This window comes from Pongo abelii, chromosome 1 (assembly GCF_028885655.2).
Source record: "Pongo abelii isolate AG06213 chromosome 1, NHGRI_mPonAbe1-v2.0_pri, whole genome shotgun sequence".
Classification (NCBI taxonomy): Eukaryota; Metazoa; Chordata; class Mammalia; order Primates; family Hominidae; genus Pongo; species Pongo abelii.
Window position 1 is genome coordinate 170,619,623 of NC_071985.2, and position 17,961 is coordinate 170,637,583.

The window sequence follows — 17,961 nt, forward strand, 5'->3', positions numbered from 1 at the left end:
AGATCAGGTAGTTGTAGATGTGTGGCATTATTTCTGAGGCCTCTGTTCTGTTCCCTTGGTTTATATATCTGTTTTGGTACCAGTACATGCTGTTTTGGTTACTGTAGCCTTATAGTATAGTTTGAAGTCAGGTAGTGTGATGCCTCCAGCTTTGTTCTTTTTGCTCATTGTCTTGGCTATACAGGCATTTTTTTTTTTTAATGTGTATCTTATTTATTCAACTTAGTTGCAATCTCTTACATCTTCCCCAAATGGTTTCATCTTCTCTCCGTCTTTTAGCCAGTTAGTCATCCCTTCTCATCGCCTCTAGGATCACATTGCCTGCTACATTCTCCCTTCTGTCATCTGTGACTTCTAAATTGTGAGCTGGAGGAACAAGTTTATCATGATCAATAGGTAGAATTTTCAAGATTCATCTCAGAATGACTCTGAAGTTCATTATGATTTCTTCTTAGGCCTTTGGGCTATTTAAAAAGTTGTTTTTGTCTTAAATTTTCAGTCATGAAAATTTCTAGATATCCTTGTTTCTGATTTTGGCCTAATTAAAGGATCAGAGAGCATAACTCTGTATGATATCAGTTTGTTATGTTTGTGGCAACTAGTTTTGTGGTCTAGTATATGGTCAGTTTTTGTAAATATCTCATGTATTCTAAAAGAATGAATATTCTTTCATTGTTAGTTACAGCATTCTATGTCCTGTACTTTTGTTGTTTAAATCTTTTTGGTCTTTACTAAATTTTGCGTGCTTATTCTAATATGCCACTACAATTGTGGTTTTGTAATTTCTCCTTGTCATTCTGTCAGATTTTTGTTCCTTTTGAGGCCTGATTATGAAACATTTAACACTTTTATATAATTTTGGTGGATTTCACTTTCATCTACATGAACTATGATGCTTTTTAAAATAGTTACAACTACACTAGATTTTCTTTGCTCTGTGTGTGTGTATAGCATGACTTTTTCATCCCTTTACTTTCAACATTTTTGTATTATGTTTTAGATATTTCTTTTAAAAACAGCATATAGTTAGATTTTTTTCTTGTATCTTAAAAATCTGGTTTGTTAATCTCTCTCTTTCACTAGAGTTTCTAATCCATTTACATTTAGTTAAATTAAATTGGATGTATTTAACATTTTATGTTTTACTTTATATTGTCTTACCCCATTATAGTTTTTTTTTTCTCTCTTTTATTGACTTCTTGTTGTTGTTGTTACCGTTGTTGAGAAAGGGTCTTGCTCTGTCACCCAGGCTGGAGTGCAGTGGTGTAGTCTTGGCTAACTGCAGCCTCTGCCTCCCAGGTTCAAGTGATTCTCCCACCTCAGCCTCCTGAGTAGCTGGGATTACAGGTGACTGCCACTGCACCTGGCTAATTATTATTATTATTTTATTTTATTTTTTTTTTTTTGAGATGGAGTCTCACTCTGTCACCCAGGCTGGAGTGCAGTGGCGCAATCTCAGCTCACTGCAAGCTCTGCCTCCTGGGGTCACGCCATTCTCCTGCCTCTGCCTCCTGAGTAGCTGGGACTACAGGCGCCCGCCACCATGCCTGGCTAACTTTTTTGTATTTTTTTAGTAGAGACAGGGTTTCACCATGTTAGCCAGGATAGTCTCGATCTCCTGACCTCGTGATCCACCCGCCTCAACCTCCCAAAGTGCTGGGATTACAGGCGTGAGCCACTGCGCCTGACCAATTTTTTTGTATTTTTAGTAGAGACAAGTTGCACTATGTTGGCCAGGCTGATCTTGAACTCCTGGCCTCAAGTGATCTACCTGACTCAGCCTCCCAAAGTGCTGGGATTACAGGCATGAACCACCACATCCAGCCAGTTTTGTCTATATTTCTAAACAATATTTTATTTAGCTTCACATATTTTCACCTTTTTATGAATATATACTATGTGTACTTCTATGACTTGATTTTTTTGTATATGTTTGTAAGAGTCATTCATGTTGATATGTATAGCTGTAGTCTGTAATGTCATAGCAATCCATTAGAAAATATAATTATGTATTCATTCTCAAAGGAAGTTTGGGTTGTTTGTAGTTTCGGGCTATTACAGATAAAGGTATTATGAATGTTCCTTTACATCACTCTGTAGAAGAGTTTCACTAAGGTATATACCTAAGAGTGGCATTTTTGGGTTAGAGGTTATGCACATGTTCAGTTTTACTTGGTTAAATTGTTTTCCAGTGTGGTTCTAGCAATATATATTCCTTCTAGCAATGAAGAAATATTTGTTGCTCCATGTTCTTTCTAATACTTGATATTGTGTGTGTTGTTGGAGTTGATTTATAAGAAGTAATGAGATGGAAAGTTGAAGTGGTGGTTGTGAAGAGGGATCATTAAAATGGAGGTAGTTTTTTTGTTGTTGTTTTTTGAGACAGAGTTTCACTCTTGTTGCCCAGGCTGGAGTGCAATGGCACAATTTCGGCTCACTGCAACCTCCACCTCCCGGGTTCAAGCAGTTCTCCTGCCTCAACCTCCCGAGTAGCTGGGATTACAGGCATGCACCACCACGCCCAGCTAATTTTGTATTTTTAGTAGAGACGGGGTTTCTCCATGTTGATCCGGTTGATCTCGAACTCCTGACTTCAGGTGATCCGCCCGCCTCAGCCTCCTGAAGTGCTGGGATACAGGCGTGAGCCACTGCGTCCGGCCTGTTTGTTTGTTTGGTTTTGTTTTTGTTTTTTAATTGGCATGGTGGGACATACCTAAAATGGAAATTTAGGGGAACATGCAATAATGGTAATAAAAGGCATAAGGTTTGACTACAAGGGTGAGTGTGTGTAGTAAGTGGTATTCTTGAGAATTAGACAAGTTGGTTATGGAAGTAAAAAATCGCACAGGATATTTAGAGAATCAAATACATAGACATTGAAATCACTAAGAACTGTGACAAAAAGTAGTGTTTAAAATAGTGAAAGTGAGTCAGGAGCTAAAAGCATCAAGATATAAGGGCCAGTCTTCTGGAGATTAGTATATGACTGCAGTGATGAAGGTTAGTAGGTTGTATAGTCTGACAAAGATACATGTGTTCTTATACATCTGTGAGAACATAAGCTATATATTCTTATAGATATAAAGCAGTTTTGTTAATGATTGACCATGTGTTTCAGAGGTCATAGTGGAAGAATTTTAGGAGAAGGAGCAGACGTGTCAAGTGAGGTAAGAAGAGAGAATATAAAGAGCTATGTGTGTGGTGATCAGAGTCCGAGTCATGAATGAAGCCTTCTGAAGGCTGGGCCTGTTGAGGTGGTAGACACAAACTGGGGAAAATCATTTAATGAGGTTAATCCTGCTGGTCTGAAGGCAGAGAGTAATTGTGAAGCTCTGGCTGTTATAATATGAAGGAGAGGTATGAATCTTGGCCTGGAAAATGTAGAACTCTGGGACCTCTTCCTCATTCCTGGTAATAGTGTTATGAAACAATTCTTTCTGTTTTCTAGAGGTCATCCCTTCTCAACCAGAAAATTAAGAACTAATGAGCTAAGGCATTTATTGTATGTGATAGATTAACTTCTATACACCTAGAGTGGTCCTTGCTATCAATGTCTTTGGGAGAATGGGGAAAATAGTCCCTCAAATCATTTTTTGTAGGGCTTAATTATGCCACAGAACCTTGGTTGAGACTGTTCTGGATACTAATCTCAGGTTGGTTTTATATGTGCACATTTCTACTAATTTATGATGTGCCTTTTTAATGTATTTATTTGAATGAATACAAATTCTCATTTTTAATGTAGGCAAATGTGATCATCTTTTTTATGGTTTATGTTTTTTATGTCTTAATATACTATCCTTTCCCCAAGATTATAAATATATTGTCTTATATTTCCTCCTGAAAGTTTTAAACATTTTGCCTTTTGTATTTAAAGTTCTTTCTTTGTCTAGATTTATTTTCTGTATGATGGTACAAGGTAGGAATCTGCTTTTTTTTTCTCAAGGAAGATCAGTTGTCTCAACATCATTTATTAAACAGTTCATCCTTTCAGTAGTGATCCACCGTGCCAGCTCTGTCACAGATCAGATTTTCAGATATGCATAGGACACTTTTTGTGTTCTTTATTCTGTTTCATTTGACTGCCAAAAATATGCCAAAATCAAATTGTCCTAATTATTTTAGTTTTTTAGTAACTGCAGATATCTGGTAGAACACATTCTTCTCCCTGCTCCCCACATCCCACCTTGTTCTTCTTCAAGAGTATCTTGGCTCTCTGCTTTTCCCCCATTAAATTTAAAAATCACTGGTCAAAGTTCCAGGAAAACCTGACTGGGATTTTGATTAGAATTGCATTGATCCTATAGAACAATTTGATGGAAAACTGACATCTTTACATTACTGAGTCTTTTTCATGTTTGTCTTAATTCTTCCCAAAGATGTCACTGTGTTACTGGCAATTTATGTGGGAATATAAGAGATGTCAGTGTATGCCTGTTTGTCAAGATGAGAATAATTTTTTATTGTATTTCTAAAAAATAGGTACTTGAAAATTCAGTCAGTGCTGTGTTATGCGTATCTGAAAGTTCGGCTATAAAAAAAGTGTCTGTCTTTAAAATAAAGAAGCATTTTCCTTATGAGAACAATTGTGGATTTAGGGATGAGGGTCAAAGTTCTTTTGTGCCCAGCTCAGAAGCAGTATAGCAAAATAGTTAAGCAAGCTTATGTGGGTGAATTCACTTACATGCATGGGCAGCCATGAGAGGCACTAAACAAAGTGGATACGAGCTTGGAGCTTGTGTCTCGGGAGCCACACTTTCTGTGTTGAAATTCTTGTCCCGCCTCTTATTACAAAATACTTCTGGTGGTCAGGTTTTTTTGTTTTTTTTGTTTTTTCTGTAAGATGAGGTAAGTAATAATACTTATTTCTTTGAGTGATTGTGAAGGATAAATAACTTTATACACATAAAGCATTTGGTCATTAATTATCATCCACGATAGAAGGAAGATTGGTGAGGTAGTTGAGATCATGACTTCGACAGTTGTGTATGTTCAGCTTTCCTATGTCTTTCCTCTCAACATCCCCTCTACGTCTTCCTCATTTTTAGTTAATATATTTGTCAGCCGAATATTAGAACGTTGTATAATAGTGAAGAGTATGGGCTTTGGAGTGCGGTTAACCTGGACTAAAATCCTAGCTTTATCCTTTCTTGGTATAGTAAGGCAAATTACTCTCTAGCCTTCAGTTTTCTTACCTGTAAACTAATAATAATAATAGTTAATGTGATAGTTTACAGTTGTTGTGAGAGCTAAATAAAACATGATTAGCATAGTTTCTTGCACATTTCAAATTTTATTTTTTGTCATCATTATTATTATTATCATCTGTATTCTTATCTGTAAAATTGGGATGATACAACCTGCTTGGCAATACTGTTGGAGGACTAAATTAAATAATGTATGTAAAATGCTTAGTATGATGACTGAAACAGAGTATATGTCCAATAAGTGGTACTGTAAATGTGTTTTTATTTTTTCATTTCTGTTTTACATACTATATACTAATATAGATTGATTATTGAAAATAGCATTTCAACCTTATATGCTATAAGTAGAAATAGCTTTTTACTTCTATATAGCCTAAGACTTTTCCTTTTTGTATCAGTGGTGCTTGATTAAAAACAATAGTCTTCTAAGTCTGACATACACGATTTTGTCATTACTTTCTACTCTTAGCCCACTCTTATTTACTGTGAGTCAGTTGCTTTTTTCCTTTATTTTCATTATATCTGATATTCTGTGATATATATCTTTTAGTTTTTAATGGTAGAATCTTTTAATCTTTATGTTTTTTATTAACATTTATTTATCCCCTGCTGACAGTCATGCAGTAGATTAAAACAAACTTCTATTATCAGGAAAGGTTCATTAAACTTCAGGCTCTTAACCTTAAGGTTATGTATGATCCTTTTATACAAGTGTTGTCTAAATCAAATGGTTCTTTTTAATTATATTATTTTTAAGCAACTTTTGTTTTATTGTTTTTAGAAGAAAACAGTTGATAGCCAAAAAACAAGAAATGATCTTTGATCAATCTGTCTCATTTTACTGCTCTTTATTTTCAGAGTGGCAGACAACACACTACCTTTTCAGCAGAATCAAGTCGAAGCCTTTTGATCTGTCTACTTTGGGTTCTCAAAAATGCAGATGAAACAGTTCTACAGAAGTGGTTTACAGATCTCTCAGTCTTGCAGCTAAACCGGCTATTAGATCTGCTTTATCTCTGTGTGTCTTGCTTTGAGTATAAAGTAAGTGGTCATTGTACCATTGCAAAGAACAAGAAAGGAGAAACATAATGTGGAAAAAATAGAAGAAAATTTCCTCAATACCTCTTCTCTTCTAATGTTTACATTTTAGGGGAAAAAAGTGTTTGAACGAATGAATAGCTTGACCTTTAAGAAATCAAAAGACATGAGAGCAAAGCTTGAAGAAGCTATTCTTGGGAGCATAGGTGCCAGGCAAGAAATGGTACGCCGAAGCCGAGGACAGCTCGGTACGTACACAATAGCTTCTCCTCCTGGTGAGAATTTCTTCAGTGTCAATCCTATGCTTTTTAAAAAGTGTTTTAAGTGTAACTGTGAATTAACATGAATAATCATTTCTCTGCAGTAATACAAGTTAGAATTCTGATTTAAGGTGAGTCAGCATACCCCCCAGTTTTCTCTAGAAAGTCTTCTCTAGAAAACTTTCTCTAGCAAGTCCTTATGTGATTAATAGCATCCATCCTCCCTTTTTAAATAGACTTTATTTTTGTAGAGCAGTTTTAAGTTCGTAGCAAAACTGAGCAAAGGTACAGAGATTTCCCATATACCCCTTGGTATGCATAGCCTCCTCCATTATTAACATCCCCCATCAGAGTAGTGCATTTGTTGTAACTGGTGAACCTACATTAACACATCATCACCCAGAGTCCCTGGTTTACATTAGGGATCATTCCATGTAACATCTATTTTTACATTTTCTTTTTTTAATTGAGACAGATTCTCGCTCTGTCACCCAAGCTGGAGTGCAGTCGTGTGATTGTGGCTTACTGCAGCATTGACCTCCCTCGCCCAAGCAATTTTTACACCTTCTTCCCCCAATACACACCTACCCTGGTAGCTGGGACTACAGGTGTGTGCCACCATGCCCAAGTAATTTTTTTTTTTTTTTTTTTTTTTTTTTTTTTAGAAACAGGGTCTCACTGTATTGCCCAGGCTAGTCTTGAATTCCTGAGCTCAAGTGATCCTCCCACCTTGGCCTCTCACGGTGCTGTGAGCCACCACGTCTGGCCTGTTTTTACTCTTTATTTGCAAAATGAATTAATATGCCCTGTATATAAGGCAAAAATATTGCCCATCAAACTCAAATATCAGTGAGACAAAACAGTTTAGTAGCATTTGAGACTGGTTTTCTAATCCCAGGTCTGCTACCATTAGCCAAATAACCTTGGCCAAGTCACTTAATCTCCCCATCTTCCTTTTCCTTATAAATTTGTGATTGTTTTCAGAATTTAGAAGATAGTGTAACTAACTGATCTTATCATCTTTATAGTAGCCATGTATGCAGAAATGTTTTGTAAATTCTAAAGTGACATACAGACAATACTGTTGCTAAGAGTTTTTTAAGGCCAGGGCCATGGGTTGGTCATCTGTGTAGATGATACATGCCAACAGCACAATATGTATTTGTTGACTTAAAATATGAATGTAAGTGTGAATGGATTTTTAATTGTTTTCTGACAGTTCATTAGCATAATAATCATCTAAGTATCATTTATATACTATGTTTTGTAATAATGAAAAGGCACAGTCTTTGCCTTTAAAAAAATTAATAGAGCACCATTTTTTCACTTTAGTTATATACAATTTACGGTGTACTTGTGGGTTTGTTTGAATATAAGAATTGAAGTCTTCTTGTCTTATAATTCTTGTAATTCTTACTTGTCTTGTAATTCTTATTTACATTTCTACATTTAAGCTAGGTCAATAATAGACATTGGCTTATTAGGTCTATTAATATACATTCTTTTCTTTTTCTTAACTTTCAGTTCTAAGACATTATTAACTATTGAGAGACAGTTTCGTGGGAAAAAATGTAAATGATAGAATATTATAGTTAATTTTGCTAACTATCTTAATATAGGCATATCTTTTTGTTTTTTTCCATAAATTTCTTAAAGACATGGATTTAAAAATTTAAAAAAAGGAAAGAGATAAGGAAAGAAAAGGGAAAGAAATTAGAAGAAATAGAGCCATGTCCTTTATTGTACAGGAAATGATTCTTATTTCTCAGTATTTTTTTGTATTTCTTTAATTGACATATGTATAGTTGTATTCTTTTGTGTTTGTTTTTCAGTATTTTTAAAAATTTATATTTGAACTCTGAACTTTTACTTTCATTATTCTTCCATCCTCTCAACCAATTTAAAGTCTTACATTTTTCAAAAACAAGCAGTTTTGTAGTTGAAAGTTTGAAATTATGACTGAGTCCATTGTTTAAATGTATATTTGTATATTCTCCACATTCTCAATGCTGTCTCCACTTCTAATGGATTTGTATGAATCATTTCTATTGCTGCCACCCCTTAAAGGAATCCATACATGCAGTCTGCCTTCAAACCTAGAAATCACTTTATCAGCCTAGACATAACATGCTGGACAAAGTACATATCATTTCTGTTCTTAAGGAGCTTATATACTTGTGGTCCTAAGTGTTATGGAAAGGAACAATGCAAAAGAAAAGGAAAAGGAGGTATTGGAGAGTGGGAGGCCTTTCTAAGGAGGCGATAAATGAAAATTTGTGAGAAGAACAATTAGGAAAAAGGAACAACAACCGTTGCACAGGTTGTAAGTCAGAAGCATAGTCAGAATATATACTGATAGATTTGCAAGGATAACAGAAAGTGGTAAGCAAGAGGAAGAATGGTAGGAAATAAAGTCATATCATGTAAGGCCTTATAAGCCATGGTTAAGATTTTAAGAAAATCAATGTTAGAACATTTGCTTATTTAAATGGGTATTGTTTTAAAAAAAGGATACTGCATATAGCAAGTACATTTCTCCTGAAATTATTGTGAAAATTTTTAATAAAAAGCACCATCGTCAGGTTTTTCCACTTGTACTAAGGATGAAATGGCTTATACAAATTATTGTTGTATGATATTTCTTACATGATTGCAAGTATACATATATGTGGTCCAACTGAAATAACATTTGAAAATTGGTTTTGAAATTTATTTGACAGAGAGAAGCCCATCTGGAAGTGCCTTTGGAAGTCAAGAAAATTTGAGGTGGAGAAAAGATATGACTCACTGGCGTCAAAACACAGAGAAGCTTGATAAGTAATAGAGCTTTCTATTTTATGTTACTGATGGGTGTGTTGAATTTTAAAATGCAAGAGGAAAATGATAACTTTTACTTTATATTTAGTATTTACATTTAATAAATATATTGTCTTAGAGAACAAAATATTTAATTTAAAAATTTTAGATTTAAAAAGATTTGGAGGAAGAACTTCTCATGTGGTATAGTAAGGCAAAATGTTATATTTTAAACTCCATTTTCTCTAAAACATCCTCTTGGAAAATGTATTCAGCAACTATTTTTTGAACATATTTTAGGTGTCACATTGAACTAATATTTCAGATATTACAAAGAATCAAAAACCTGACATTTGTCCTTATGGAGCTTATAATATAATTCAAGAAAGACAAAACAATACAGGTCTTCTGTTTCTAGCGTGAAGGCAGACTTAATACATTGACTGATCCTACTGCCATAAACACCTACAATGCACTTACATGAGTCTTCTCACTGCCCAAGTGGCTGCAGGTAAACTTACCTGGCTTGAGATTTGGCACTGAGTCAAGGGGCTAAAATTTTTTTCTTGAGAATTTATAATTATAAGTTAGCCCGCAAGTAGCTTCACTGGCTCATAAAACTTTGAGAATGGAGTGACCAACTCATTTTAGGTTTGCCTAGCACTCTCCCAGTTATAGCACTGATTGTCCCACATCCCAGGGAGCCCCTTAGTCCTGTCCTAAGGCAAACCAAGATGATTGATTACCCTATCTGAGAACCATCATCAGCCCAAGCCTCAGAAGATTCTCACAAATAAACTTTCACAATATTTTCTCACAGACAGTAAAATCATAAAACAGAGGAAACAAGTGAGAGCCAGCAGAGAAACAAGTTTCAGTACCATATGTATGAGAGCTTGAAATAATCAGATATTGAATGTCATATAAATATATTAAAATTCTTAACCTTGGAATGTGTGCTTTCCTTTCTTTTTCTCCGTCTGTCCAAATCTATTTTTCTGATGGTTTTCTACATGTGTTATTTTTTAGAAATCACAGAGTAGCCAGGTACTATACTATCAGTATAGTAGTGCTTTATTTCTGCATTTGTAGAACATGTTCTCTTGGCTCATCTTGCTGTGTTTTGAGGGAGACTTTTTTGGTGTTCTCCTGATTCTTTTTGTTTAAACCATCTTATGTTTCTTTATAAAATGTCACTGGAAATTTTAAGTTTGAACATTAAATATTTTATTTTCCAGTTTAGTTTTGATAATTGTATTCTTTTTTTTTTTTTTTTTTTTTTTTTTGAGACAAGGTCTCACTCTGTCACTCAGGCCAAAGTGCAGTGGCACAATCATGACTCACTGCAGCCTTGACCTCCTGGGCTTAGGTGAACCTCCCACCTCAGCCTCCCAAGTAGCTGGGACTACAGCTGTGCACCACCACGCCCGGATAATTTTTGTATTTTTTTGTAGAGACAGGGTTTTGCCATGTTGTGCAGGCTGGTCTCTTAACTCCTGGTCTCAAGGATCCCCTACCTCTGCCTCTCAAAGTGCTTTTATTCTTAAATTGAATTTGTAAAATGTAAATTAATGAAGTATTCTCTTTTGTGGTAATAATAAAGATTCACAGACTTACAGATCTAAAAACTTAGAAAAGTTAGTGTTTAATATGGCCTTGTACTTTATGTTATTTTGTCTACTTTGGTGTAATATATAGTGTCTGTATATCTATTATTGCTAAAACAAAAATCTCAGCTATATTCATAAATCATGTGTAATTATCCTTACATTTTTATTTGTATTAAATGATATTTTTACAAATATTAGTATTTAAGTCAACCACTTCATTGCATCAAACTGTTTTGTTCTTTTTTCTTCATTATTTTTCTAGCTTTATTGAGTTATAATTGACAAAATTGTGTATATTTACAGAATATAACATGATCTTTTAATATATGTGTACAATTGTGAAATGATTACCACAGGCAAGCTAACTAGCATATTCGTCACCTCACATCCTTTTTCCCCAAATTTGTTTTGTTTCCAATGAGTGATTCCATCTAGTCTCACTGGAGAGTTAAATTATCATCTGAGCATATTTATATAAAAAAAGTTGGGGGAAAATTAGATGAAACCTTAGACAAAATAAGTACGTTTATCCTGAATACAGACATTGGAAATATTTGAAATAATAAGATGAATACTAAATATTTGAATGTTGTTTTCCTTGAAGCAGTCCTAAATACAAGCCCACGTAGCACCACCTAGTGTCAGTGTCACTTAGAATAAAACTGTCTGCTGCATGTTTGAAAGCTAAAACATAAACATTTATGCTTTTAGTGGCATTACGCTTTTGTAATGGGGTGAGAAAATGTGTATTGTCGTGGTTAACAAAAAAGCCACGTAAATGTGTAAACTATTGCCTTTTTTCTTATTCTCTTGTAATTTTTATCAGGCAACTATTGAAAATGGTTTGAAATTTTTTATTTCTATGCATCCTTAAGTCTTTTCAGAATTGTGGTTTTCAAAAAGATAAATATGATTTCTTACAATATTTTGTATTAGATCAAGAGCAGAGATTGAACACGAAGCACTGATTGATGGAAACCTGGCTACAGAAGCAAACCTAATCATTTTAGATACATTAGAGATTGTTGTTCAGGTAAGAATGCAAAGAAGAGAAATTTAAAATATGGATCTGGTAAATTGAGGTTGGAGGGAAAATTATTTACTGTGAGCCATAAAATTACATTTTATTAAATATTAGTAGTTCCTAAAAGTTTCATTCCAAGCGTTCTGAGATTCTCTGTAATTATAAATTCCCATAGCTTCAACTGTTTCTTCATGGAGGATGATTATGAAATCTTTATCTCCTTGTCTTTCCCCTTGATGGCCTAGTCTTGCATTTCCAAATATCCTCTGAGTATTTATAGTTGGATGTTCTGCCATTAGGTGAGATTCAACATGCATGTATAGCTATAACTACATATAGATACACTGGGTTTATGCAGTATCCTCTGTATACCACAGCAATGTTTCAGGCTCTTTATCTATAATCATCATGTTGGGTCCTAACAGTAGCCCTCTGGGCAGTATTACCCTGTAGTAACAATGTGATAGCTGACATTTATTTAGTTTTTTCTGTGTTAAACATAGTCCTAAGCACTTTACAAATATTAACTCATTTGATCCTTCTAAGAAACTCATGACATTGAAACTGTCAGTATCCTCATCTTGTAGATGAGAACACTTAGGCGCAAAGATGTTAAATAACTGCCCATAATGATGCAGCTAGTATGTAGAAGAGCCAGGATTCAAATCAGTTAGCAAGATCTTTCAGATGTTTTAGTAAATATATCTCTCACCTATTCCTTCCATTCCTTTTCTACTACCACTACTCTGCCAGGTTCATATTTCAACGCTATTACAATGGCCACCTACTTCATAACTCACTCTGTATTCTTCCCACCATCCATTCTGTACATTTTCGTGAGACTTTTCCTTTAAAAATATTTTATGGCTGGGCATGGTGGCTCACGCCTGTGATCCCAGCAATTTGGGAAGCTGAGGTGGGTGGATCACTTCAAGTCAGGACTTCAAGACCAGCCTAGTCAACATGGCAAAACCCTGACTCTACTCTATTTTATTTGTTTGTTTGTTTGTTTATTTTTGAGACGGAGTTTCGCTCTTGTTGCTCAGGCTGGAGTGCAGTGGCGCAATCTCAGCTCACCACAACCTCCGCCTCCCGGGTTCAAGTGATTCTCCTGCCTCAGCCTCCCAAGTAGCTGGGATTACAGGCATGTGCTACCACGCCCAGCTAATTTTGTATTTTTAGTAGAGACGGGGTTTCTCCATGTTGGTCAGGCTGGTCTCGAACTCCTGACCTCAGGTGATCCACCCACCTCAGCCTCCCAAAGTGTGGGGATTACAGGCGTGAGCCACTGCACCCAGCCAACCCTGACTCTACTAAAAATAAAAAAATTAGCCGGGTGTGGTGGCATGCACCTGTAATCCTAGCTACTCAGGAGGCTGAGGCACAAGAATTGCTTGAAGCCAGGAGGCGGAGGTTGCATTGAGCCAAGATCAAGCCACTGCGCTTCAGCCTGGGTGACAGAGTAAGACTCCATCTCAAAAACAAAAAAAAGATTTTATCAGTCATCATCCTGACTAAAGTTTTGAAAATAAAAAAAATTTAATAAGTCCAAGATACCTAATCCCAAGATGGTTGCTTGAGCTGCAGCCATCCTGTCTGTATTTCATTCAGTGAAAAGAAACAGCAGGGACAGAGTACATTTCTTTTTTTAAGGGCATGACTCAGAAGATGTAACTTCTCTTTTGTTCACCTCTCTCTGTAGCCAGATTCAAAGTCTTCAGCTAAAATTCAGGATTTCAATTATTAAAGAAGAAAAGAATGGTTATTTGTGTACCACCAACATTTTTTGCTCTAGGCACCACTCTATTTTTCAGCCTTATCTCTAGTTATTTTCTACATGAACCTCAAGTCAATTCAAATTTACTTACTAATTTTCCTAAAACACACCTTATGATTTCTTGCCATTGTATCTTACTCCTCTTTTTTCTCATTTAAATTATATTTATTCTTTTTCCCCCTTTTCTTATTCAAATCCTGCTTAGCTCCTTCTTGAAGCCATCCTAGATCTTATGTTATCATTTTTTTATCTTTTAAAACTTTATTTATACATATAGGGAGGTCTTTATTAATACATAGGGAGGCCTGTAACCTCCCTAACTAAATTGCAGGTATATCTCTATTTTATTTGTTTATTTTCAAATTGCAGACCGTTTCTGTAACGGAATCCAAAGAGAGCATTCTTGGTGGAGTGCTAAAAGTGCTACTACACAGCATGGCCTGTAACCAAAGTGCAGTTTATCTACAACACTGTTTTGCTACACAGAGAGCCTTGGTTTCAAAGGTAGGTTATTTTGTACCTGCAGTGTTGTCAGACTTTGTTTTCTTTATTAACATTGTCTAAGATCATTTGACACATTCATTGGTTAATGTGTGTAGTAATATATTAATGAATATGTATAGTTAAAATTTAAATAATAACCTAAGACCCTTGATTCTTCTTTGCCTCTCTACTGCTGCCTGCCTTTTGGAATTTTTCATTTATTCGAATCACCAGTTTAACCAGTTCTGGTTTGAAAAACAGTAACTTGGATGTGGAAAAGGGCCTGAAATTAATAGCCAATCTTAAATATGGGGCTTCTCTTGTTTTCTCTTCACTTGGTTCTGTTTTTTTAAAAAACTCAATTTATAAAGAATTCAATATATAAGCAATTCAACCCACTGAAATTATTTTATGATGAATGGAAAAGAAGGTATGTGTTTGTTCAACTGCTTTAAATGTTTACTTCTTATATTTGTTTTCCCTTAGAAATATGTATATTCTTAAATTTTGAAGGTAGCTATTTCATTTTAATTATCCTAGAAGATGGAATGCAGAGATGTTGATGAAAATAACTTATGTATTATTTTGTAATAAATATAGAATTCATATATGTTGATTACTAAGTGTTTTATGCACATTCTGATAGAAGCTTCACAACAATCCCTTGTAGATATATTATTAGGCCTATTTTGTGGATGAGAACACTTGTCCAAGGTCCCACTACTAGTTAGTAAGTGGAATAATCAGCATTCGAACCCAGTTTGACTCTGTGTCTCACACTATTAACCATTAGCTAATATTGTCCTAACCATTCTTTTAATTTCTGGGCTATACTAACAAATCTCCAGTTCAGGTTATATTAACATGTCTCAGGAACTTTTACTGTAAAAATTCAGTGGTGGTTTGTTTTGTTGTTTTACAGTTTCCTGAACTCTTATTTGAAGAAGAGACAGAGCAGTGTGCTGATTTATGCCTCAGGCTTCTCCGACACTGTAGCAGTAGCATCAGTACAATACGGTCACACGCCAGTGCCTCCCTTTACCTACTAATGAGGCAAAACTTTGAGATTGGGAATGTAAGTATTTTATCATGAAAATTCTCTGTATTCATAATGAAATATAACTTCTGCTGATAGTTATTAAATCAGTTTTTGGGAGAGCATGGAGTTTTTTGTATATTTTTAGTCTAATCATAGGCTATCGATATTTTTCATTCTGTGTATATCTTTAAAAAATTCAAATCTCCAATTGTGTGCATATCATGTGTACGTATGTATGTATATTAATACAGACTTAGAATATAAATGTACATTGAGCAGTTTTAAATTTTAATTGTCCCTAAGTAAAAAGAAATACAAGTTTAAGTATCTTGGCTTGATATTTTACAATTACATGTCACAGCCTTTGAAGAATTCCATTTTTTCATTTGTCTTTTATTATATGTTATATTCATGTGTTATATTTTTCCTTTTTGAGTCAAATATTTAGTTCATTTATTTTTGCTTATGTAAGTATTTAAGGCCTTGAATTTTCCTTTAAGTGCTATTTTTGACATCTCCTTGGTTCTGATATTTAGTAATCTTGTCATTTCAGTTTGTATTTTCTTTTTAACCCAAAGAGTTGACTAGCCTTTTTTTTTTTTTTTTTTTTTTTTTTTTGAGACGGAGTCTCGCTCAGTCACCCAGGCTGGAGTGCAGTGGTGCGATCTTGGCTCACTACAAGCTCCGCCTCCCGGGTTCACGCCATTCTCCTGCCTCAGCCTCCCAAGTAGCTGGGATTACAGGTGCCCACCACCACGCCCGGCTAATTTTTTGTACTTTTAGTAGAGACGGGGTTTCACCATGTTAACCAGGATGGTCTCGATCTCCTGACCTCGTGATCTGCCTGCCTCGGCCTCCCAAAGTGCTGGGATTACGGGAGTGAGCCACCGCCCCTGGCTACTAGCCTTTTTGTTTCAAAGTTTTGGCTGGTTCCAGTGGCTCACACGTGTAATCCAAACACTTTGGGTGGCCAAGGAAGGAAGATTGCTTGAGGCCAGGAGTTTGAGACCAGCCTGGGTGACATAGTAAAACCCTATCTCTACAAAAAAATAAATAATACTAGCCGGGCTTGGTGGCCTGTGCCTGTGGTCCCAGCTACTCGAGAGGCTGAGATGGGAGGATCCCTTTGAGCCCAGGAGTGTGAGGTTGCAGTGAGCTATGAACACACCACTGTACTGCAGCCTGAGTGACAGAGTGAGATCCTGTCTCAAAAAAAAAAAAAATTTTTATGTTAATTTTCAGCTTTATTACATTGTGATTGTACAATGTATATTCTGTTTCTCCCTTTCTTTACTGTGGATCTGTGTATTTGTGTGTCTAAATATAATCCGTTTTTATGAGTGTTCTACAAAGAAATCTTTAAAAGGGAAGTAGTTCTGTTTTCAGAATGTTGAGTTAAACATATACTAGATAAATACACCTTATTAATTACATTATTCTGTCTCTCCATATCCTTGTTTTTGTTTCACTTGGGAGAAGTAAATTAAAGCCTATAACTGTGTGTGTCTGTTTCTCCTTTAGCTTTTATTTGGTGTACTAATACTCATAACTACTATATCTTCTTAAGAGTTTTTCTCCTTTGGAATTTAAAAGAACTCGTCTTGGTTTTATTTAAAACCTTTATTCTATTTTATTTTTTGGCCTGAATTTCATCTCTTATGGTATTAAGATTTTGACCTCTGCTTTCTTTTTAATTTGAACTTACTTTAATTGCCTTTGCCTTGTTAATTTTCACTTTATTTTAGATGTGCCTCTCATATACAACATAAGAGTTGAGTTTTGCTTTGTGATTCAACCTCTAATTGAATTAAACCTTTCATACTTGTTATCATATTACATATGTCCTGGAATTTTATTTTATTATTTTGTTATGCCTTTCCCTCTTGCCTCCCCTTTAAAAAAAATTGTGTTGGTTGTTTTCATCTTACACTATATGGTCTGTTTACCTTGTTTTGGGGATGTAGTGTTTATCATATTTAGCAAAATTTCTGGTTTTGCTCTAATGGTTGCCTTTATAGTTATATAATACCTCTAGTACTCTATTTCTTTAGATCATGCATTCTCAACCAGGGCAGTAATTACCACCAAGGGAGTGAAAATTGGTTTTTGTGGAGGATGAGAAAAATCTTAGCTTACGGTCCTCCAAAGCTCAACACTACCCAACAACATGGCATTCCTTAGTACTTATTTCCCTCATTGGTCTTATTGGATATCACACGAGCAGCATTGACATTAAGTTCATGGAAGATAAACAAAAAACAAAATGTATGCAAAATTGGGCTTATAAAACTGAAGAATAGATGACTGTGATTGGGAAACTTTTAATCAATTGCTTGATCTCAGTCATATGGCAAGAGGTTGCTTCCATTGGCTGCCTAGTGGATATTGTTTATGTTTGGTTCTCAGTGCATTCGTGTGTGACTTGGGCTTTGAAAATTAAGCCCAAGAAAAAAATTTTCCAATTTATTACTTCATTCTACAAAAGTTATTCAACCCATTTTTAATCATGTCATTTGCTGAAAATAAAAAAAGTCAACAATATCTGAATGAATATCTAGTAGCCAGAACTTATTTCCTTCTATCAAGCAAATAGTGAAAGTTCACTGAAATAATTTTTAAGAAATTAATTTTTAATTCCTTTCTTTTGCTGGATAAATAGCAGTTTTGAATGGTTTAAAAAATTGATTACATTGCTGCTTTTGTTTTGTAGTTATATAAGTTGCTAAT

The 17,961-nt window shown here is 35.0% G+C and overlaps 1 protein-coding gene across 9 annotated transcripts in view; it reads left to right on the forward strand.

Moving 5' to 3' along the window:
- The window catches only part of DOCK7 (dedicator of cytokinesis 7), a 238,434-nt gene that overhangs the window by 173,797 nt on the left and 46,676 nt on the right, over positions 1-17,961 (forward strand). For all 9 annotated transcript variants that reach the window (XM_054533642.2, XM_024251423.3, XM_054533652.2 and 6 more), the window contains 6 exons: positions 6,066-6,248; positions 6,358-6,493; positions 9,226-9,322; positions 11,848-11,944; positions 14,082-14,216; positions 15,118-15,270. In XM_054533642.2, coding sequence (XP_054389617.1) covers positions 6,066-6,248; positions 6,358-6,493; positions 9,226-9,322; positions 11,848-11,944; positions 14,082-14,216; positions 15,118-15,270 — 801 coding nt within the window. The remainder of the gene's footprint in view (positions 1-6,065; positions 6,249-6,357; positions 6,494-9,225; positions 9,323-11,847; positions 11,945-14,081; positions 14,217-15,117; positions 15,271-17,961) is intronic.